Genomic DNA, 23141 nt, shown 5'->3' on the forward strand with positions numbered 1-23141 from the left:
TGGATGAACACAGCAGGCCAAGCAGCATCAGAGGAGCAGGAAGGCTGACGTTTCGGGCCTAGACCCTAGACCCTTCTTGGCCTGCTGTGTTCTTCCAGCTCTACACCTTGTTATCTCGATTGTGTTGGGTACATTTTCAATCCAGTCAGGGCCTCTTCAAATCCAATTCCCAAACCAACCTTTTATCGCTGTTATCATGTGCCATCACACTCAATGCAAACTTTAGCAACACTAACAGTACCTTCACCTAGCCACTGTGTTATCCTTATACAGTGTGGCTCAGCAGGTAATATCTCTTCACTAAGTAGGTTCACGTCCTACTCCAGAGACGTGAGCACTGTAGTTATTGTAACACGGTCAGCCAGGTGGACCTCCTAGAATGTGAGTTCCCTGATTGGAGTTGTTAACCTGGTCCAACCAGGGAGCCTTGGCTGACAGATACCAACAGGAGTGTCAGAGGTTCTGTTCACTCTGACAGCTGGCTCCGAGGAAGCTAGATCAGTGTCAAGGACTCTCCACATCTAAATAAAGGGTGACTTGATGACAGGATACCGGTTTTTGTAGAGTTATTTTAAGGACAATCTCAGCAGGGGCTTTCAAAGGCATTGCTGGGGAAGTGTCCACATGCAGCAGGACATGGACAACATCCAAGCTTGGACTGATAAGTGGCAAGTGACATTTGCACCACACAAGTGTCAGGCAATGACCAGCTCCAAAGAGGAGTGAATCTAATTGTCTCTCCTCGACACTCAATGACATTACCACTGCTGATTTCACCCCAGCTCTCCTATCCATCTGCACCCTAAACCCAGCATCCCCCTACACCTACAACCCCATCCTGCTACAAACGTCCTGGCACTAACCATTGACCGGACTCTGAACTAGATCAGCCATATAATTACTGGGCAAGAGCAGGTTCAGAAGCTAGGAATTCTATAGCAAATAATTCATCTCCTGTCTTTCCAAAGCCTGTCCACCATCTGCAAGGCACAAGTCAAGAGTGTGGTGGAATACTTCCTGCTTTCCTGGATGGTGTCAAGCTTCTTGAGTATTGTTGGAGCTGCAGCCATCCAGGAAAGCAGGAAGTATTCCAGCTCCAGCAATACTCAAGAAGCTCGATACCATCCAGGACAAAGCAGTCTGCCTGACCAACTGCCCAGCCAACAACTTCAGCATTCACATCCTCCACCAGCAACACACATAGGCAGCAATGAGCGCTATCGACAAGGCACTTTGCAACAACCACCAAGGTTCTTTCTACAGCATCTTCCAAACCTCAGGCTCTCCCACTTAGAAGAATAAGGGCAGCAGACATATGGGAACATTATCACTTCAAAAGTGGCACGGTGGCTCAGTGGTTAGCACTGCTGCCTCACAGTGCTAGGGACCCGGGTTCAATTCTAGCTTCGGGCGACTGTCTATGTGGAGTTTGCACATTCTCCCCATGTCTGCATGGGTTTCCTCTGGGTGCACCAGTTTCCTCCCACAGTCCAAAAAGGTGTGCAGGCTAGGTGGATTGGCTATGTTAAATTGCCCGTAGTGCCCAGGGATGTTTGGGTTAGACATGAGAAATGCAAGGATAGGGGAATAGGTCTGGGTGGGATGCTCTTCAGAGGGGCGGTGTGAACTTGTTGGGCCAAATGGCCTGTTTCCACACTGTAGGGATTCTATAATTCAAGTTCCCCTCCACATCACTCACCATCCTGACTTGGAAATATATTGCTATTCCTTCATTGTCGTTGGGTCAAAATCCTGGAACTCCCTTCCTAACAACACTGTGGATATCCCTACAACCCAAGGGTTGCAGCAATTTAAGGAGACAACTTATCACGCACCTTGTCAAGGGCAAGTAGGGGTGATCAAGAAAGCTGGCTTAGGGCAATGATGTCCATATCTTATGAATGAATAAGTAAAGCAAGCGTTGCAGTGTCAGAGATGTGGTCTTTCAGATGGGATGTGAAAACTACACTCTATATCTACTCTCCTGGGCAAAATGCCCTCATTGGCATTACTCTGAAAGCTACAGAACAGTTGCTGTGACATACTGGTGACTGTATTCATCTCCACAACAACATTACTCCAAACTTTTATGTGGTTCTTACCACACTGTTGCGATTGCAGGTGGAGAAATCTGTATACAATATAACTATAATACTTAAAAAATACCCAGTGGTCGCTAGGTAACCACTGTTGATTGTTGTAAAATCCCATTTGGTCCACGAATGCTCGGGCGACTGTCTGTGTGGAGTTTGCACATTCTCCCCGTGTCTGCGTGGGTTTCCTCCGGGTGCTCCAGTTTCCTCCCACAGTCCAAAGATACGCATGCTTGGTGGATTGGCCACTCTAAATTGCCCCAAGTGTTCAGGGATGTGTAGATTAGCAGGGTTATAGCAGGGTAGGTCTGGGTGCGATGCTTTGAGGTTCAGCGTGGACTTGTTGGGCCGAAAGGCCTGTTTCCACATTGTAGGGATTCTATGATTCTATGAGGAAGGAAATCTGCCTACTTGTTCTGGTCCACGTATGACTCTAGACCCTCAGCAATGTGGTTGATATTTGACCTTTGGGTAATTAGGGATGTGCACTTAATGCTGATTAGCCATTGATGCCCAGATCTCATAAATACGTTTTGTAAAAAGTTCATAAAACAATTGGATGAAAACTTGAAGGGAGGAATGATTGTTGGCTATGGAAAGAGCAAATTAATGGCTTAACTGGATCGCTCTTGCAAAGAGTCAGCAGAGGTACAAGGGGCCAAATGACTTTGTAAAAACCTCAAGGATTCCATGATTTGTGTTAGAGTGCCTGAACTCAGCTCACGTGAGGTCAACATTGCTAACAAAAGGAAAGCATTGCCTGACAACTGACCTGAACCACACCAAATCCAATTCAACAACCATATCTAGTAATTTCTGACTGAACCCATCCAGAAAACTCCTCACTCATAGGATCATACAGTACAGAAGAGGGCCTTCAGCCCATCAAGACTACACCACCAAAATGCAGGACAGAACCTCATGACAACAAGACAGTCAGCTTAAGTGTCTAACAGATGCCAAACTAAAGAGGTGCCAAATTTTTAATAGTTTGCAGTAGCAGCATCAGAGAATCATATTCACAGAATTATTGAGATCTGGAGCACATAAAAAGACCCTTCGGTCCATCGGGTCTGCACTGGGCAAAAACAAAAGATTTCATGTTCAGAACTGATTCAGCAGTAATACTGGGAAATCGTTCAATGATAGGACCAAGTGATAGAGAGGAACTCACTGTGAGTAAAGACATCGGGATCGGACTGTGAACTTAAAAATGTATTCTAATGCTTTGAAGGCTCGCTTCAGAGGCTCACATTCCAAACCACGGCTTGCATTGTCAACGTAGTCCGTTAGCACAGACAATAGTTTCCTGTAATAAGAAATTCCAACATTAGAGATAGCTGACCAGGATGTAATAATAGGTTAATTTGTCCACTCCTTTTACTCTCCCCTCTTTTCCTGAGTGACCACAAGATCATAACACATACTAGTATAATTAGACCATTCGGTCCATCCAATCTGCTCCATCATTCGATCATGGCTGATATGTTTCTCAACTCCATTCTCCAGTCTTCTTCCCGTAGCCCCTGATCCCCTCACCAATCAATAACCTATCTACCTCTGTCTCAAATATCTACAATGACTTGGCCTTCACACCCCTCTGCAGCAATGTGTTCCACAGATACACCATCATCTGGCTGAAGAAATTCCCTCTCATCTCAATTCCAAATGATTGTCCCTTCACCCTGGGACTGTGCCCTTGGGTCCTCGTCTCTCATATGAATGGAAACATCTTCTCCGCGTCCACTCTATCCAGGCCTCTCAGTATTCTGTAAGTTTCAATTAGCTCCCCCCTCGTCCTTCCGAAACACGATTGAGTCCAAACTCAGGATCCTCGAACACTGTCAGACGACAAGCCATTTTCCATAACTTTCCATGGAACTGAACCCATCCGCTTACTATTAAGTTTAAAGCCCTAATCACAGCCCTAGTTATGTGATTCGCCCGGACTCTGGTCCCAGCATGATGTAGGTGGAGCCCATCCCTTCGGAACAGCTCCGTCCTTCCCTAGTGCTGGTGCTAATGTCCCATGAATTCAAACCCATATCTCCCACAGCAATCTTGGAGCCATGTGTTTACCTCTTTAATCTTCTTGACCCTGCGCCAATTTGCATGGTGTACATGGAGGCTCGGCCTTGCTGAAGGCTGGTTCCCCTCAAAGGGGAGCTGTTTGCTTTAGCTGCCAATCTTCATTCATAGCAAATAGCAGCTCCATGCCTAACTAATCAACTCAAATTTGATAGACAAATGTGAATGACATCTGTCAGGCCAAACTGTAAGTTATTATCTTCTGAATGGCTGATTGTTTTACTAACGACTAGAATATTTGGCTCTGTCGGTCGAATCCTCATTTCTGAATCACAAAGTTACAGTTCACGTCCCACTCCAGGACTTAAGTGCAAGGCTGGCATCTCAGTGCAGTACTGAGGGAAATCTGCACAGTCAGATGTACCTACTTCCAGGTGAAACATTAAACTGAGGCCCCATCTCAAGTGGGAGGCTTTTGGAGTTGAGCTACAAAGCTCTCTGTCATGTCCTGACCATTAATTATCCCTTAATCAATATCATTGAAAACAAATGATACAGTAATTATAACCTTGCTATCTGTGGGAGATTGATATAAAACCAGAGGGACACTGTTTAAAGATAAAGATGATTTAATACTGAGATGAGGAGAACTGAAGCAGAGCCCTTCAATATTTTACGTTAGACATAGATAGATTCTTGATAAGAAGGGGGTATACAGTTATCAAGGGAAGGTGGGATTATTGGACTGAATGGTGCAGCGAAGCTTGAAGAGCCAAGTGGCCTAATTTCCTAATTTGTATGTCCCTATGTTCATATGAGATGTATAAAATAAACTCTCCTAGAGTGCAAGATTAACTTCCCTTTCTGGTTGTAAAGCATTTTGGAACATCCTGGAGTCATGAACAGTGCTGGAAAAATGTAAGCTCGTTCTTTTGTGTAAAACATGTGCCAGCGTGTGTCACAGATGACCTAATGCATTATAGGTCACTGTGCCATTATTGTCAATTGTCGTAAAAAGCCCATTTGGTTCAGAGATATCCTTGAAGGAAGGGAACTGTACCACCCTTAACAGTGTGCCTTGCATGTGACTGCTAAACCACAGAAATGAAGTTGACACCTAACTACCCTCTGGATTCTATTATTCTGACATTTTAATTTCTTTATTTTTCTAATTTATTCCAATGATCTGTAATGCTAGTGTTTTTTTTTCATTTTTCTAATTTTCTTTTCCATAAGAATTTGAATTTAAGACTCTGCACCTTGGTACCTTTGTGCCTAAGATGGCACCTGGAGACTTGTAAACTGTTCATTGTAATTCTTCACCCAAAGGGTTGTGAATCTGTGGAATTCCCTGCCCAGTGAAACAGTTGAGGCTACCTAATTGAATGTTATTTAAGACGAAGAGAGATAGATTTTTGAACAGAAAAGGAATTAAGGGTTATGGTGAGCGGGCGGGTAAATGGAGCTGAGTCCACAAAGAGATTAACCGTGATCTTATTGAATGGTGGAGTTTGCTTGATAGGCCAGATGGCCTACTCCTGCTCCTATTTCTTATGTCCTTACTCGAGTACATGTGACAATAAATCTAATTTTAAGATTCTAAGAATTGGCCAAGGATGCCACTCTATTCAGGGGAATTTAGGGCTGCTGGCCTTGACAGTGACATCCCATGAAAGCATAAAGAAAACTAATGATGGAGTGACAGGTGGCTATTCAGCCCATCACATCTGTGCCTGCTCTTGCAGCAGCTATCAATTCACCCAATAGCACTACTCATTCTCCGTACACTGGCAATCTTTCCTTCTCAAGTACTGTATTTATCCAAGCCTGTTTTCAAAGTTACAATCAAATCTGACATATCAGGCAGTGCATTTCAGTGTATAACAGCTCATTGCACAATAAATGATTCAGGGAAGTTAATTCCAAGTTTAATTTTAATAAGAAGAGATGTAGTGGAAGCTGATATTGTAAACTGAAGCCAGTGAGAAATATACCTGAAGGAAGCTCCTTTTATAAAGGTTTTCAAATACTTCGAATGAGCTGCCTAGCAGGATAGATATGGAGTAGGAATGAAGCTGCATTCAGAACATGACTGGATGCAGGAGTGAGGCAGTTGGAATCAAGGAACTTCGGCTTTCTTGAATACATTAGCTTCTTCCCATCTTTGATGCATTTTCTTAACATAACTGGAAATTTGAGTCGACAACAGAGACTGGTCGGCTTCTCTAGTCAAACCACAATCCAATGCATGGCTGGTTCCCAGGCAACCTTTTATAACATCTGTCTTTCTTTCTAATCTAATCTCGCCACAACTGACTGCCCAGCCTTTCAGAGAGTGTTTCTTTTCTGCTGACGTCTGCTCAGGGGTCACAAATGCAATTGAAGTCAGCGACCTTCGACTGATCTGCTTAAACTCTAGTCAGTCTAAAACAAAAACACAATGTTTTTTCTGTCAAACATACTTATAAGCCAAGGTGGCGCTGAAGTGCTGCCGGATATAAGCTTCAAGGACAGCATTGAAGTGTTGGAATTTCCTGTCTGCTATCAGGCCAATAAGAAACACCTGAAATCACATGAAAATACAATTAGATACAATTTGCTCTTACAAGAGCAAAATACTGTGAGAAGTGGAAATTTGAAACAGAAAAATAAAGCAGTGGTAAAAATTGGCAGGTCAAGCAGCATCTGTGGAAACAGAAAAGCAGAGTTAACATTTCGGGTCTCTATCTCCTCAGTGATCTGGGAATCTGAATGACTGTGTCAACATTAACCCCACATGCACTTTGAAGTCTGGAGCTACAGCCAACAACGTCAGGGGCCCTGACCCTCTCTTTCCATCACAAGAGACCTTAGAGTGCAGGTTCTTAGTTCCTTGAAAGTGGAGTGGCAGGTAGACAGGGGAGCGAAGAAGGCATTTAGTATGCTTGCCTTTATTGAATATAGGAGATGGAATGTCATGTTGTGGCTGTACAGGACATTGGTTAGGCCACTTTTGGAATATTGCATGTAATTCTGGTCTCCCTGCTATATGAAAGATGTTGTTAAACTTGAAAGGGTTCAGAAAAGATTTACAAGGATGTTGCCGGGGTTGGAGGACTTGAGCTATAGGGAGAAGCTGAATAGGCTGGGGCTATTTTCCCTGGAATGTCGGAGACTAAGGAATGACCTCGTAGAGGTTTATACAATCATGAGGGGCATGGATAGGGTGAATAGCCAAGGTCTTTTTCACAGGGTAGGGGAGTCCAAAACTAGATGGCAGAGGTTTAAGGTGAGAGGGGAAAGATTTAAAAGGGACCTAAGGGGCAATTTTTTCACACAGAGGCTGGTGTGCGTATAGAATGAGCTACCAGAGGAAGTGGTGGAGGCTGGTACAATTACAACATTTAAAAGGCATCTAGATGGGTATATGAATAGGAAGGGTTTAGAGGGATATGAGCCAAATGCTGGCAAATGGGACTGGATTAATTTAGGATATCTGGTCAGCATGGATGTGTTGGACCGAACATTCTGTTTCAGTGCTGTATATCCCTGACTCTATGATATATGACTGACCTACAATCTCTTTCACTTTTATTGCCTGCCATTAATGTGTGTTAGAATGGTATGGAGTTTGATACTCAAAGCTGTAAAAATATTTCCCTTGACTATTGAGTTTTGGGTTGGGACCTAGACCCATAAATGCTGGTTCAGAGACAGCAGTGCTCCCATGTACCCCATTTGGCCTCTTCAATATGCAAGTAGGGAGTCTTCAAATAACAAACACACAGTCATTAAATATTTACAACACAGAAATTAGACCACTTGTGACTACGAGCCACCTCCATCCTTCTTCATCCAACTCCCTGGAATTATAATTCTCAGGAGAAAAAAAAAACTTTCCCTCACCACTGAAGCAAATTGTAACGCATATTCAAAAATGAGCAGTGCAGGATCGTCTTACAACCTGGATGTAAAAACAAACTACTGTATGTATAAAAGGTTGGTTAGGCCACAGTTCCAGTAGTGTGTGCAGTTCCGGAATCCAAATTAGGGGAGGCATGTGACTGAACTTGGGAGAGTGCAGAGGGGATTCACCAGGATGATGCCTGGGCTGGAGAGCTTCAGTGATGAAGAGAGACTGGACAGACTGGGGTGGTTTTCCTTAGAGGAGAGGAGCTTGACAGGGGACATGATTGAGATGAGTAAAATTATGAGGGGCATAGACGCAGTAGAGAGGAAGAAACCTTTCCCTTATTGAAGTGAAAGATGACCAAGGGCTAAAGGTATGAGGCTGGGGTTTTAGAGGAGATGTGAGCATAAACTTTTTCACCCAGAGAGTGGTGGGAGTCTGGAACTCTCTGCCTATAAGGATGGTAGAGGCAGAAGCCCTCATAACATTTAAGAAATATTTAGATGTGCAATTGTGGTACCAAGATATACAAGGCTATGAGCCAAATGCTGGAAAATAGGGATTAGAATAGTCAGGTAGTTGTTTTTGACTGGTGTGGACATGATGGGCTGAAGGGTCTTTTTCTGTACTGTTGATCTCTATGCTTGTATGATGAAGCGTTAATTTTTAGAAAGAGGTGATTATTTTTATTGTCACATTACTTACCTTTGAGACAAAATTGTTGTTAAGTGCAAACATTTTGCATCAGTGACACTTGAAAAAAAGGGACCATATCATGAGAATTACTCAACAATGTCATAGACTAGACCCAGGGCTTTCTTATTTTCATTTGCCTTGATTAAAATTTGTGCCACACTTTTTTTCAAACTCCTTAAAGCAGTTTTGATTTTATGGGGATTTCCATGGTCAAAAATGGATTTTTTTTCCTACTTTAGGCAACCAGTTTCAGGATCCAGCACTTGGACCATTGTTTCAGAATTCCCAACCTACTCCCAAAGATAACAATGGTCCAGGGAGAAGGTCCAAAGTCAAACTTTCCCGAGATAATAAATACCAGCCTTGCTAGTATTGACCACGATCCAAGGGATAACAGCCATCGCTAAGTTGGGTACACAGTGAAACTCACTCTGCATCCTGTCTAAACCCCAAGATGAGAAGACTGTGTTACAGGGTGGACACTGCTTTCCATTTCATGGTCCAGTCAATTCTTGGGAGTTGGATTTTCATTTACCTAAAGAGTTGGAACAGGAGATAGCCCAAAACTGGGCTATTTCTCAAGAGGCTACATTGAATTCCCATAGGCCTGCAATAGATTGGTCAGTGAAAGACCCAATGACACTCTTCAGTTGCCAAAAGGGCTCTTTGAAATTCCAAATATATTACGTCTATTACATTTATCTACTCTTTCTGCAATTTCTTCAAATAATTCAATAGATATGAATTCTCTATTAAAATCTATACTGACCACTCAATTTCTTGATGCTTTCCTAAAACACACTTACTTCAGTCCTCTGGCACAATACCTTTTCAGAATAGATTTTTGTATATATTTACTAATAAATGCAATAACGCTTCTGTTGTTTGTTCCTGAACATCTTTTAATACGGATAGATGTAATACATTCCGACCACGGGGCATCCCCCTCTAGGGCTACCAATTATCGTCCCACTTTCGTATTTAAGAGATTTATTTTTTTTAATCACTTCTCCTGATGACTTGCACACCTAACACTCAGGCAAAGTAATTATTCATTAATATTCTTCACTATACGAATATGTGCATTACAAAGTAGCTCACTTTGCGTGAATTATTTGACGTGATACAAAACCCAATCTTCCAGATGTTAGTGAGTTTAACAACATGTCATGGCAAAAGACTTGTTTAATTTGGTGAAACAAAGAAAGGTGCTTGGAGTTTGGCTAGCTCAGTTGGTTGCATGGCTGGTTTGCGATGCAGAGTGATGCAAACAAAATGGGTTCAATTCCTGCACTGGCTGAGGTTACCCTCTTCCTCAACCTCACCCCTTGCCAGAAGTGTGGCAAGCCCTGAGGTTAAACGTTGGAACAGGAGTAGGCCATTTGGCCCCACAAGCATGTTCTGCCATTCAATGAGATTGTGGCCATATCCATATACCTGCCTTTGGCCCATATCCCATAATAACTTTGCTTCATAAAAATGTATCTTCGGTTTAAAATTAACAACTGGTCCAGCATTCATTGCCATTTGTGGAAGAAAGTTCCAAACCTCAAGAAGTTAGAACGTGTAGAAGTGCTTCCTAACATCTCTCCAGCACATTCTGGCCCTAATTCTCTAACTATGATCCCTCGTTCTAGACTTCCCAACCAGTGGAAATAGTTTATTTACATTGTCTTTCCTTGTTAATGTCTTGAAGCCATCGATCAGATCACCCCTTAACCTTTGAAAGAAAACCAGCCTAATTTGTACTATCCTCCTCATAACTTAACCCCTGAAGTCCAGGTATCATTCTGGTAAGCCACCAGAGTCGTCTCTCTCTAAGGCCTATGGAGCTTTTACCTATAGCTTTTGACTTTTTTTTCTCTCTCTCGGTAATTCCCTTGTTTTGAATCTGTACTGAAACACTGTTCATGGGTCAGATCTGCCCAGCCAATCTGCAATATTTTGCTCTATAAATGATTGCTCGATGCTAGGCCGTGGTTAATGAGTATGGATTACCTTTCAGACATATAGAGAAACTCATAAATACAACAGTGTATGGTTATGTCACCAACAAGTCAATGGCTTGGAACATAATTAAACAGAATTACATGTAATTTATCGTACTGAAACAGCCTAAAGGTCTAAGTTTATGTTCCCCGTGAACTTTTAAAGCAGAGGACATGAGCTCGTATCTCACAATGATTGTTCAAGAATACAAATTCAGCTGTGGAATTGTCATAAAATCAATGGGTTAACTAAAGGCCATAAAAGTGGAAATCTGTCTTACCCTAGGATTGATTTCAATCCCACATGAAGTTGGTTGAACCTTACCTGCTCTCTGAAGTGGTCTAGATATCTGCTTGGTTGTAGCGACTGCTAAAATGCCCACTTTACATAGAACAACTCAGGATGGAGAATTAATCCAAATCTTACCAATGACATTTAGTTAAAATATAAATTGACAATTTTCCAATCTGCTTCTAGCACTAATATAAGGCATAGCTTTTTATTCATTCAAGAAATGTGGGCATCTCTGGCTGAGGTAGAGTTTATTGTCCATCGTTAGTTTCCCTTGAGAAGCTGGCAGCAAGAAGTCTTCTTGAACTGCTACAGTCCACATGCTGTAGATGCACCCACAATGCTGTGAGGCAGGGAGTTCCAAGATTTTGACCCTGCAACACTGAAGGAACGGTGACATATTTCCATGTCAGCATGGTGAATGGCTTGGAGGGGAACTTGCGGGTGGTGGTGTTCCCTTGTATCTGCTGTCCTTGTCCTTCTGGATGGTAATGGCTGCAGACTTGGAAGGTACTGTCTAAAGAGCCTTGACGAATTTCTGCAGTGCATCTTGTAAATGGTACACACTGTTGCTACTGAACGTCAACGGTTGAAGAAGTGGATGTGGTGCCAATCAAGTGGGCTCCTTCATCTTGGATAGTGTCAGGCTTCTTGAGTGTCTCTTGCAGCTGCACCCATTCAGGCAAGTTGGGAGTATTCCATCACACCCCTGACTTGTGCCTTGGTGGGCATGCTTTTTGGATTCAGAAGTTGAGTTATGTGCCATGGAATTCCCAGTTTCTGACCAGTTTTTGCAGCCACAAGTCCAGTCGAGTTTCTGGTCAAATGATGTTGATACTGGGAGATTCAGTGATGGTAACACCATTGAATGTCAAGGAGTGATTGTTAGAACATAAGAAGTAGGAGCAGGAGTAGGCAATTCAGCCCCTCGAGTTTGCTCTGCCATTTAGTACGGTCATAGCTGATCCCATCTCAGTCTCAACTCCACTTTCCTGTCCACTCTCCATAACCCTTCAATCCATTACTAATTAAAAGTCTATCTTCCCCTTATTTTTATTCAATTTCCTGGCATCCACAGCACTTTAGGATAGTGAATTCCACAAATTTACAACCCTTTCAGCTCAGTTTAAACCTGCCACACCTTATCCTAAAACTACGACCTGTACTTCTAGATTGCCCCATGAGAGAAAACATTCTCTCTACATCTACTTTGTCAATCCCCTTTAGCATCATCTATACCGAAATTGGATCTCCTCTCTTCCTTCTAAGCTACAGAGAGTACAAGCCTAAACTGTTCAATTTCTCTTCATAAGACAAACCCCTCATCTCTGGAGTCAATATAGTGAACTTCCTCTGATAGAACTACATACCTCTTCAAGTAAAGGGATCAAAATTGTACGCGATACTCCAAGTATAGTCTCACTAATGCTTTCCTGCAACAAGTCCCTTCTTTTATACACTATTCCTTTAACAATAAATGTCAAGATTCTATTTGCCTGCCTCATTACCTGCATATGAGTTTTCTGCAATTCATACATGAGGACACTCTGTACCAAAACACTTTGAAGGTTCTCTCTATTTAGATAGTTAGTTGCCTTTCAATTATTCTGACCAAGATGGATAACTTCACACTTATCCACATTAAGCTTCATCTGCTAAACTTTGGCCCATTCACGTAATCGTATCCATTTGTTAATTTCTTATTTCTTTGTTGAAACTTGTTTTCTCATCTATTTGAGTATCATGTGCAAATTTGTGCTATAGTACCTTCTATCCATGCATCCAAGTCATTCAAATAAATTGTAATTAGTTACTTGTCACTTCTTATCCCAAGCCTGGCTATTGTCCAGGTCTTGCTGCATTTGAACATGGACTACTTCTGTATCTGAGGAGTCCTGAATTGTGCTGAACTCTGCACAATCATCTGCAAATATTCCCACTACTGACCTACCATTAGAGGGAAGGTCATTGATGAAACAACTGAAGATGGTTAGGCCTAAGACACTACTGTGAGGAACTCACCTCTGAGCAAGGAGACCCAGGTTCAAGTCCCATTTGATCCAGAAATTGATTAGAAAATATCTACCCAGGTATGTCCTGGAGCTGAGATAATTGACCTCCAACAACCACAAACATCTTCCTATATGCCAGGTATCACACCAACCAGTGGACAGTTTGACACCCACCCCCACCCAGTTCTGCTTGGGCTTCTTGTGGCCACAGTTGGTCAAATGTGGCCTTGCTGTCAAGGGCAGCCACTTTTGCCTCACCTCTGGAACTCGGGATGCCAATAAATCAAGAAACAATGTGGATATGTGCCAAGGCATAGCATGGTGGAAGGCATTAACCACCCATCATCAACATTCTGAGAATTGCATATCATTGCCCAGAAACCTAAATACCACAGCTGGTACAGCAAGCCAGAAACTGGCAACTCTTGAGTAAGCGACTCACCTCCAAACTCATCAAAACCTGTTCAGCATCTACAAAGTACAAGTGAAGAGTGTGATGGATATCCCTCACTTTCCTGGATCAGTGCAGCTCTAGCAGCTCAATTGCTAGGGAATGGCCATTCCCGACAAGAGGGAATCTAAGAATTGACCCTGACAATGAATGGTGTTACCATACTGAATCCCTCACTAACAATATCCTGGGGGTTACCATTGACCAGAAACTGGACCACATAAACACTGTCACCACCAGAGTAGGTTAGAGTCTCGGAATTCTGCAGCAAGTACTTCGTCTCCTGACTCCCTAAAACCTGTGCACCATCTACAAGGCACAGGTCAGGAATGTGATGGAAAAATTTCCCACTTGCCTGCATGGGAGCAACTCAATGAACAGTCAAGAAGCTTGATGCCATCCAGGACAAAGCAGCCCACTTGATTGGTGCCTCATGCACCACCTTCAACTTTCATTTCCTCCACTTAAGCTGCTCTTTGGCAGTAGTGTGTACCATTTACAAGATACACTGCAGCATCTATGAGGGAGTGGGGCAGTGGGGGAGGAGATGGGCAAGGGGAGAGCGAGAGGGAGGGGGGAGAGAGGGGCAGGGGCAGCGGGAGGGCTGAGAGGGAGGGGGATGAGGGGCAGTAGGAGGGGGGAGAAAAAAGGTGCTCCATGGTGGCTCAGTGGTTAGCACTGCTGCCTCACAGTGCCAGGGACCCGGGTTTGATTCCAGCCTCGGGCGACTGTCTGTGTGAAGTTTGCACATTCTCCCCATGTCTGTGTGGGTTTCCTCCGGGTGCTCTGGTCTCCTCCCACAGTCCAAAGGTGGATTGGCCATGCTAAATTCCCCATAGTGCTCAGGGATGTATAGATTAGGTAGGTTACAAGGGGATGGGTCTGGGTGGGATGTTCTGAGGGTCGGTGTGGACTTGTTGGCCCAAAGGGCCTGTTTTCACACTGGAGGGATTCTATGATCTCACCAAGGTTCTTTGAAAGCACTTTCCAAAAACATGGCCCTGTCAGAGTTAGAACAGCAAAGTTAGCAATGGCATGGGAATGCCACCACCTGACTTGGAATTATATTCCTAAATTGTGGTTGAGTTAAAATTTTGTCATGCCCTCCAGGATGGCATGGGTAGAAATACATACACTACATGATTAAAGTTCCTCAAACAAAAAAGAAACTCACAATCAGCTGAAGGGAAATTTAGGATGGGCAGTAAATAATGATCTTTCCAATGAAATATACGTCCCACGAATGATTATTTTTTATTCCTTGAAGGGTTGTAGAGGGAGTTAAATTTGAAGTTTTAGTTTGAAAATAAAACAATTGTCCCAATGTGTTACGCTCCTCGAATGCCAGACACAGATGTTTGGGTTATTTAAAGGAAATGATTTATAGACTTTTGCCTTTAGGAAATTGTTCAGCCCAGAAGGTGGCACATTCTAGGCCAGGCTTCCATGGCAACCATTATAGTTGCCCAGTGATCGGTGAGCATGAATATAGACTTCGTGACTTGGCATAAATACAGTCTCCGTGTGTCTGTTCCTTTCCTGCTCATCCACCCTCAGACTTCCTCTCTACATAACACTCGCACCAGCGAGTTTTGGAAACCAATATTTATCCTGTTGGATAAAAGGGAAGTCCCCACATTCATGTATGGCCTTTTACAGCTAGAGAACATCACAAAGCATGTTTTGGCCAGTGAAGCAATTCAGATTCGTGTTCATGATTGCAATGGAGGAAGCGTGGCAGTGAACATGAGCAAAGTAAGCTCCCATAAACAGTTTTACATTATTATTCTGTTTGAGGGACAGCAGTTGGCTCAGATGCCAAAGCCTAGAGGTACCCCACTGCTGTTCTTCAAAGCTCCACGGGAAATTTTACACGTTCGACAGTGATTCCGTCAAGTGTTTCAGATGAAAGAGGTCACCTCCTTAGAATGCAGCACAGCACTGAGATGTCAGCCTCGTCCATCTACAAAAACTCTGCACTGCAACACAAAGCAGTGTTACCTACTGAGGCCAGAGAGAAAATTACTGAGCAAGCCAAAGAACCTTAGGCATCTTTGAAATCCCTAGCTAACAGCAAACAGCAATCTTGCCAAGGCTAAGTTAATCACTGGGCAGCTACTTCAGCCTGTCAAGTGGAAACAGTGAACACAAACTTACATTTAACACATGAGGAAAAGGCCAGAAATATGAAAGAAAGTCTCCAAAGTGGGACTCGAGCGCACAATCTCTAACTCCGAGGTGAAAGCACTTTCAGACCTTTTACAGAGCGTCTCCAAAGCAAATAGGGCTGGCGGCTCTCAGCTGGGTTTGTGGCCAGCAGTGTCCCTTCTGAGTTAATACACTCCAGGTTCACATCCCATTCCAAACATGAGTGGCAGCATTGCGTCTCCAGTGACGACGGCTTGTAATGTGATGGTCAACTCTGTGTGAAACATTGCCTGGTCTGGCCATTCCAGCACGGAGCTGAAGAGCCAAATGATTCGTTGAATCTTTAAATGATTCTCAGTTAGCCAGACTTCTCATTTCTGAGTGCCTCTTTGAAACATAGAAAATAGGAGCAGGAATAGCCCTCCAAACCTGCTCCACCATTCAATATGATCATGACTACTTCATCCAACTCAGTCCCCTGTTCCTGCTTTTGCAACCCCACCCCCTCCACTCCGTCAGCCCTTTACGCATAATAACTATATCAAATTCCTTCCTGAAAACATTCAATGCTTTTTTGCCATAATCAGTTACTGTGACAAGGAATTTGTGACAGGTTTACCACTCTCTGGGTGAAGAAATTTCTCCTCATCTCAGTCCTAAAAGGCCTACCTTGTATCCTTAGACTGTGCGCTGTGGTTTTGGACTCATCAGAGATTGAGAACAGCCTTCCTGCATTTCCCTTGTCTGTCAGAATTTTGTAGGTTTCTATATAGGAGGGGTGGTGGCTCATTGGTTAGCTCTGCTGCCTCACAGCACCAGGGACCCAGGTTTGATTCCAACCTCGGGTGAATACCTGTGTGGAGTTTGCACATTTCTCCTGTGTCTGTGTGGGTTTGCTCCCATTTCCTCCACAGTCCAAAGATGTGCAGGTTAGGGAGGATTGGCCTTGTTAAATTGGTCATAGTGTCCAGGAATGTGTAGATTAGGTGGATTAGCTATGGGAAATGCAGGATTACAGAGATAGGGTGGGAGGGTGGGTCTGGTTGGGATGTTGTTTGGAGGGTCAGCGTGGATTCGACACCATAAGGATTCTATAAGATCTCCCCTTCATTCTCCCAAGGCACTTTTAAACAGCCAGCCACCAAAGACTCATCTCCCAGGTATCTGTATCTATGTCCATCGACTTCATAACTCACTTGCAGGTACAATAACCCAGTGGCAGTTCTCCAGACTGAAAGTCTTTGGGTATACTGCCATTATCTAACAGATGAATGTGACTAAGGCAGTCCATATCCGCTGATGGAATTAGCATGGCCCAGGATTTGCCAGTTTGTGGCCTTGTCATGCCAAGAAATGCCATGGGTACGTCTGAGACAGCAAAGGTATAAACTGTTTCCCCTCTCCCCAACCTCGCATACGTTGTCCAGGTGTCACCACTGCAGTGATGTACAGGAAATGCGGGGTTGAAAAACATGTGGTTTGGTGTTCTCAGTTAAGTTGCTGCCATTCCATACCCTCTCTCAGCTTGGCCATTACAGCTACAGTTATTGTGTAGTCAGGAATTCCCTCCCTAAAGGCATTGTGGGCCACCCTACAGCAGGAGGACTGCAGCAGTTCAAGAACGCAGCTCACCACCACCTTCTGAAGGGGGGCAACTAGGGACGGGCAATAGACTCAGGCCCAGCCAGTGACACCCACACCCCACGAGTGAATAAAAAGAAAAGCACGCGCTGGCTTTAACGTTAAGTGACACATTGCTAATGATTGCAGTGCTGCAAGACGTGACGCTGTCAACAAATTCCAGAATCACATTGTCAATCCCGATAGATGGCAACATCCTGGGCAATGAGGTTTGACTTCCTGATTCTGCCAGTCAAACCAAACTTTGCACAGATTGAAGCAAGTCTCTCCACTTACTGTTGCAGGTGTTCCTTCGTACGGAACACTACAGAGAAAGTGGCAACAGACAGTAACTGCCTGGCAAATAGTTGCCACATATCTCAGGTGGGCAAGGCTGACCAGCTCCAGTATGTGTGTAAAACCCCCTAGAGATGCCCTGAATGCAGACATTAGCAGCACAGAGAAAAACATGCCAGTGAGTGTCAGTGCTAAAACACAACACTGCTTGACCCTGTTGCGGATCTCAAAGGACTCCAAAGTTGTCCTGTCGCAGTTGGCCTCACCTGTCTTGTTACCGTGGAAAGAGGAGCTCATGCTGAACAGTTGTGGTGGGCAAGCAATTTTCTCCTGCAGCTTAAATAGGCCAGCTCTGCTGACAGGGTTGGCGAGCTTCATGATGGCATTTGATAGCGATTTCATTTCCTCAACACAGGCATTGAAGTTTGTGCAGATCCTGTGGAGTTCTGACTTTCCGAGCTCAATGAGTTCAGGCAGTTTAGCGTCAGCACCTGAAGCTTTGCCCATGAGAAGTGAGTCGATACCTTTACTACACTCCTCCATTGTGGATTTGATGTCGAGTTCTGCCATAACAAACAGACTCGCTAGACTATAATGTGAGGTAGTGTTTCTCCCATTTGTCCAACTGCTTACTGCAGTCAGTGATGAGTTATTTGTCTTTTTCTTCAATCAAGCTGTTTCTTCACTGATGGACCTGTTGCCTTTTGGTGTCTTTACTCATGCTCCGGACATTCCTTAAGCTGAAATATATCTCACGGACTTGTAACCATCAGCAATCAAAGTACTGACTAATAGTCTGTTGGACTTGACTTCCAGTGTCTCAGTGAACTGAGAGTGTTCACTTTTCACAATTAGTGAAAACAGCGACATGTGCCTTGAACTTAGCAGCATTTTCAGCTCTTGGCTCCCAAATGTTGAGAGAGCGGTATTGTAGATGATTACCTGAAATATGTTTCATTTTGTTTTGCACTCTGTTTGGGAGTACCAGCGATCTCCTGTTCCACTGAGTTATAAAATGGTTGTTTTTATTTTAAACCTGGGTAAGTTAATATTGATGAGGTTAATATGAGGATGGCATTTCTGCTTTGAATGAAAAATTTTCAAGGGATGCTTTCTTGCCCTATTGCACACCAGAAAGTGATCTGTGCCACAACCAATGCTACAGTAGCTGGGTGTGTTTAAAAAAGTATCATGTCTGGTGATCAAATTCACATGCATCAACGTCCTGATGTCTCCAGAACACCAGGAGGTGTTAGTTGTTAGTTACACAAGGCGTCAATTACAGCCTTGGTCCAATTTGGGCAAAAGAACTGCAATTACAGAGGTGAGATAAAAGTGACTGCCCTTGGCATCAATGCCACATTTGACTGAGTGTGGCATCAAGGAGCCCAAGAAGACTGAAGTCAATGGGAGACAGGGGTTGTCCTCTGGTTGGAGGCATAGCTAGCCACAAGTCTGAGGCCGAACCATCTTCAACTGCCCATCAATGACCTTCCCACCATCATAAGGTCTGAAGTGGGGACGTTTGCTGGTGATCGCACAATGCTCAGCGCCAACCCCTCAGTTATTGCAGCACGTGTCCAAATGCAGCACAATCTTGGCAACATTCAGGCTTGGGCTGACGTATGATAAATAACATTCATGGCACACAAGAGCCAGTTATTGATCAATTACAACACTGGACAGTCTAACCAACTCTCCTTGACATTCAGTGGAGTCACCGATACTGAAGCCCCCCACTCCCAACGTTGTGAAGAGTAATATTGACCAGAAACTGAACTAGTATTGCCAAATAAATACTGCTGGTATAACTGCAGTTTTTGTCACTTAATTCTCCAAAGCCTAACCATCATTTATGAGGCACAAATCAGGAGTGAGTACTTCCCACTTGCTTAGATGAATACAACTCCAACAACACTCAAGAAGCCAGAGAGCAATCAGGGCAATGCAGGACAATTTCTGATGAAGGGTCTAGACCCGAAACGTCAGCCTTCCTGCTCCTATGATGCTGCTTGGCCTGCTGTGTTCATCCAGCTCTACACCTTGTTATGTCAGATTCTCCAGCATCTGCAGTTCCTACTATCTCAGGACAATGCAATATGGCTGGGATTAACTGGCCCTGTTTTAATCGAAAGACAGATGAAGAAACATTGAATTTGTTCCCTTTAAGTGGCTCAGTTTTATCGTTGACAGAAGTGAGTACCTTACAGTGATTGGACACACACCTCTGAGCTTTCCTCTGAAGGCTTACATTACCTAATGAACATATAATGCTTTTCTTTCAGTGATCTGCTCTTGGTGACCCTGGTCTCTTGTAGTGAACAATGGCATTTTCCAGTTAAATCAAGTTCTGCATTGATCACAATTGTCTTCTCCGCACTGTTGTCTGTCAATCCCACATCCATGGTCCTGCTGCTCCAATTGTCAATCAAGTTGCATATTTTGTTGATCTCCTGATGCAATGGATTCCATCCATTTGCTGCGTACCATACATCCATCGAAACTGGTGGACCATTGTAGTTCGGGGCTGCAAGGCTTGAGGGTGGGTTGTGGATGAATTGGAGGGAGCTTATGCCACATATTCTCTCTGCCAATCGTGTCTCTGTTGTAAGCGCTGTCTGCTTGTTTACACTCTGTAACAAAACTGGGTTGTCTCCTGGACAGAATTAACGCAGACCTTGGGCTGCTGAGACATCAGGATCTCCAATCACCCTGAGGCTTGAGGAATGTGAAGCATTATGTTAGGCATTGCCTTTGCTGCAGAAATTTCTGGGAAAAGTTCCATATTGAGACATCAGTCTGGGCTCTACTCCAGTTCTTTTGACATTGCTTATTCTCTTAGTCTTCAGCTCGCCTAAGATGTCCACAAGGCGGTGAAGATATTTGACCTTGGCTAGCAGCTTGGCTCATGAAAGCCAGGCTTTATCTGCATGCAGGGGACAGGCACATGGCATGTCCACATATCCAGCGAGGCACATGACCAAGGCTGACTTTTGTGCTGCACTGACACCAATGTGCCGTTTGAAGTGTCATTGTGAGAAGGAAACACTAGCACTTATGTGGCACCTTTCGCAATCTCAGGGCATCCACTGAAGTGCAATCTGTGGTGGTGAGGCAGGCCTATCTCCCTAACAGGGGAGACTAGACAGGCTTGGATTGTTTTCTCCAGAGCAGAGAAGGCTGAGGGGGAGATATGATTGAGGTGCACAAGATACCGAGGGGCTTGCACAGGGTGAGTAGGAAGCAGCTGCTCCCCATGTTTGAGGGGTCAGTCATGAGGGGGGTATAGTTTTAGGGTAAGGGGCAGGAGATTCAGAGGGAACTTGAGAAAAAAACTTTTTCACTCAGCGGGTGGTGGGCCTCTGGAATGCACTGCCTGAGAAGCAGGTAGAGGCTGGAAACCGAACAACCTTTGGAAAATATCTGGATAAGCACTTGAAATATCATAGCATTCAAGGGCATTGGACAAGCACAGGAAATTGGGATTAATGAGCCTTTAGTCAGTGCAGACTCAATGAGCCAAAGGGCATTTACTGTGGTGTATGACTCTCTATGACTCTACAACATGCTCTAGGCTGCATGGTTGCCAGGGCGACTGTCAGCTGAGTCCTCAAGTGTAGGTTGTGACAGCAATAGGTTGGGGATTTCTTCATCCATGCCCAGAGGGCATTTCAGATGAGGCCACAATGTCTGTAGTGTCCTAAAGGGGTCAGGGGTCAGCCAGGGGCCACGAGCAGTCAAGTCGACAACGAAGGAGCCTAAGAGTGGGTCTAGCTTTACGTTATTATCCATCGCTAGAAATCTAGGGGGGTAATCTAAGCCACACAGATCTCTTCCCCCTCACCCCTTCCCTGTGTCCAAGAATCTCCATGATGCTGAAGACTTTATTTGTGGCTCATACAGCAAAGACAAACCATGGCTCACACGTTCGAGTGTAAGGGGCAAGAAGTGCTTAGGCTCTCAACTTTGCTGAGCTCCGAGATGGTTCAAAGCTGAAAAGCCCTGTTTTTGAAGAGTGTTAGTTGGAAATAAAAGAGAATGGTGAATCACCGGCCTTCCTTTGAGATGCAAGGCATTCCTATCCTCCATTGTCGAAGAGACACAAGTGTAAAACACTGCTGATTCAAGACAGGGTTGACCTGTAAATGAGCTTTGCAAACTGGAGCAAAGGACTCTACTGTACGATAAACTTTCTCGTGTGTTTGCATATACCTCTGTGTTTTGGGGGTGGTGGAGTAAAGGGTCACTGAATCACGGCATTCACACAATGAGAGTACTCTTTCCTGTGTCAATTGCCATCATCATGGTAATTCAAGAAACGTGGCAGCTGAATTGTCACACAGCAAGATCCCACAAACAGCAGCTGAGTCAGTCAGCAGGCTGTCTGCTTTAATGAGGATGGCGGAGGGATAAATATTGGGCAAATTTACCTGTTGGCCTTCCAGCTGACTATCTGAGAGGACCTATCATAAACCAACGATAAGCCTCTTGGGATGGATGTAAGAAGTTCCATTTCAAAAGAAAAAGGAGTTGCTAATTTTCCTAGTTTCCAAAGTGACATAAAAGAACACAGTGGCATGGATCTCAGACGCACTGGGAGGTTCAGTCATCGAGTGAAACACAGCTGCACAACCACGCTGAGGGTTGGCGTAGGCAGATTGCCTTGCCAACACCAAACCAGAGCACTCATATCCGCATCTTGCCTCCACTGCCGTGCAAAGACCTCAGGTCAGCACAGTCACTGGAGAAATCAGAGGGAATATAGATTCAAGACAGACTTCAATGGATTTCTAGATCGTAAGGACGTTAAGAGATATGAGGCCAGTGCAAGAAAATAACCTTGAGGTACAAAATTAGCCATGATCTAGTTGAACAGAGGAACAGGCGTGATGGGCTGAATGGCATTCTCCTAAACATATTTCTAATGTTCCCCTCCTTGGATCCCCAAATCCCATTATTTTCTAAGGAACTACTGAATTCCATCTGTCATAGACAATTGTAAAAAGGGTTTCGAACCCTAGATGGTCAGGCCTATAATGATCTCAGCATATCTCCCACCCAAGTCTGGCTGAAACTGGTCCCACTGCATCTTGCGTTCAGCTTCAAGCTCATGTTAATGGCCAATAGCATGTCCCAGTTTCATCTGGCAAGGAACTGGATTAAATCTTGAGGGAGAAGCAATTCAACAAATCTGCTGCTATTCACAGAGATTTGTTTTTGTTGAAATAACAAAGACATTTTTTTATCACAAAAATACTAGAAAGCAGAGACAGGAAGGCTGGCACCTTTTTACGAAAAAAAACTTTTGCATTAATAACATCAGTGGGTGTTGATTACAGGAGGACAGTGACTATATTACTGGACCAGTAATTCAGATAAGGTCTGAACAAGTGACCCTGCATCACACTACGGAGGCTGAGGAATTTAAATTTGCTTAATTAAATAAAATTTGAAATGAAAAAGAAAACCTGCTAGATTATCACTGGAAGCTGTCTGGCTCACTAATGTTCTTTAGAGAAAGGAGTTCTATCATCCTAGCCCAAACTGGCCTACATGTGACTTCAGACCCACAGCAGTGTGGTTGACAAAAGCAAGATTAGGGTTGGAAATCTGAAATAAAAACCGAA

At 44.0% G+C, this 23141-nt stretch overlaps 1 protein-coding gene across 1 annotated transcript in view; it reads right to left on the reverse strand.

The window, feature by feature from the left end:
* LOC109931733 (dedicator of cytokinesis protein 1-like) overlaps positions 1–23141 on the reverse strand; it is a 1067415-nt gene that overhangs the window by 763955 nt on the left and 280319 nt on the right. Inside the window, exons 16-18 of the mRNA XM_048601800.1 lie at positions 17515–18077; positions 6584–6684; positions 3268–3402 (exon numbers count right to left, since the gene is read on the reverse strand). Coding sequence (XP_048457757.1) covers positions 3268–3402; positions 6584–6684; positions 17515–18077 — 799 coding nt within the window. The remainder of the gene's footprint in view (positions 1–3267; positions 3403–6583; positions 6685–17514; positions 18078–23141) is intronic.

The sequence above is a fragment of the Rhincodon typus genome, chromosome 1 (assembly GCF_021869965.1).
Source record: "Rhincodon typus isolate 14 chromosome 1, sRhiTyp1.1, whole genome shotgun sequence".
Lineage (NCBI taxonomy): Eukaryota > Metazoa > Chordata > Chondrichthyes > Orectolobiformes > Rhincodontidae > Rhincodon > Rhincodon typus.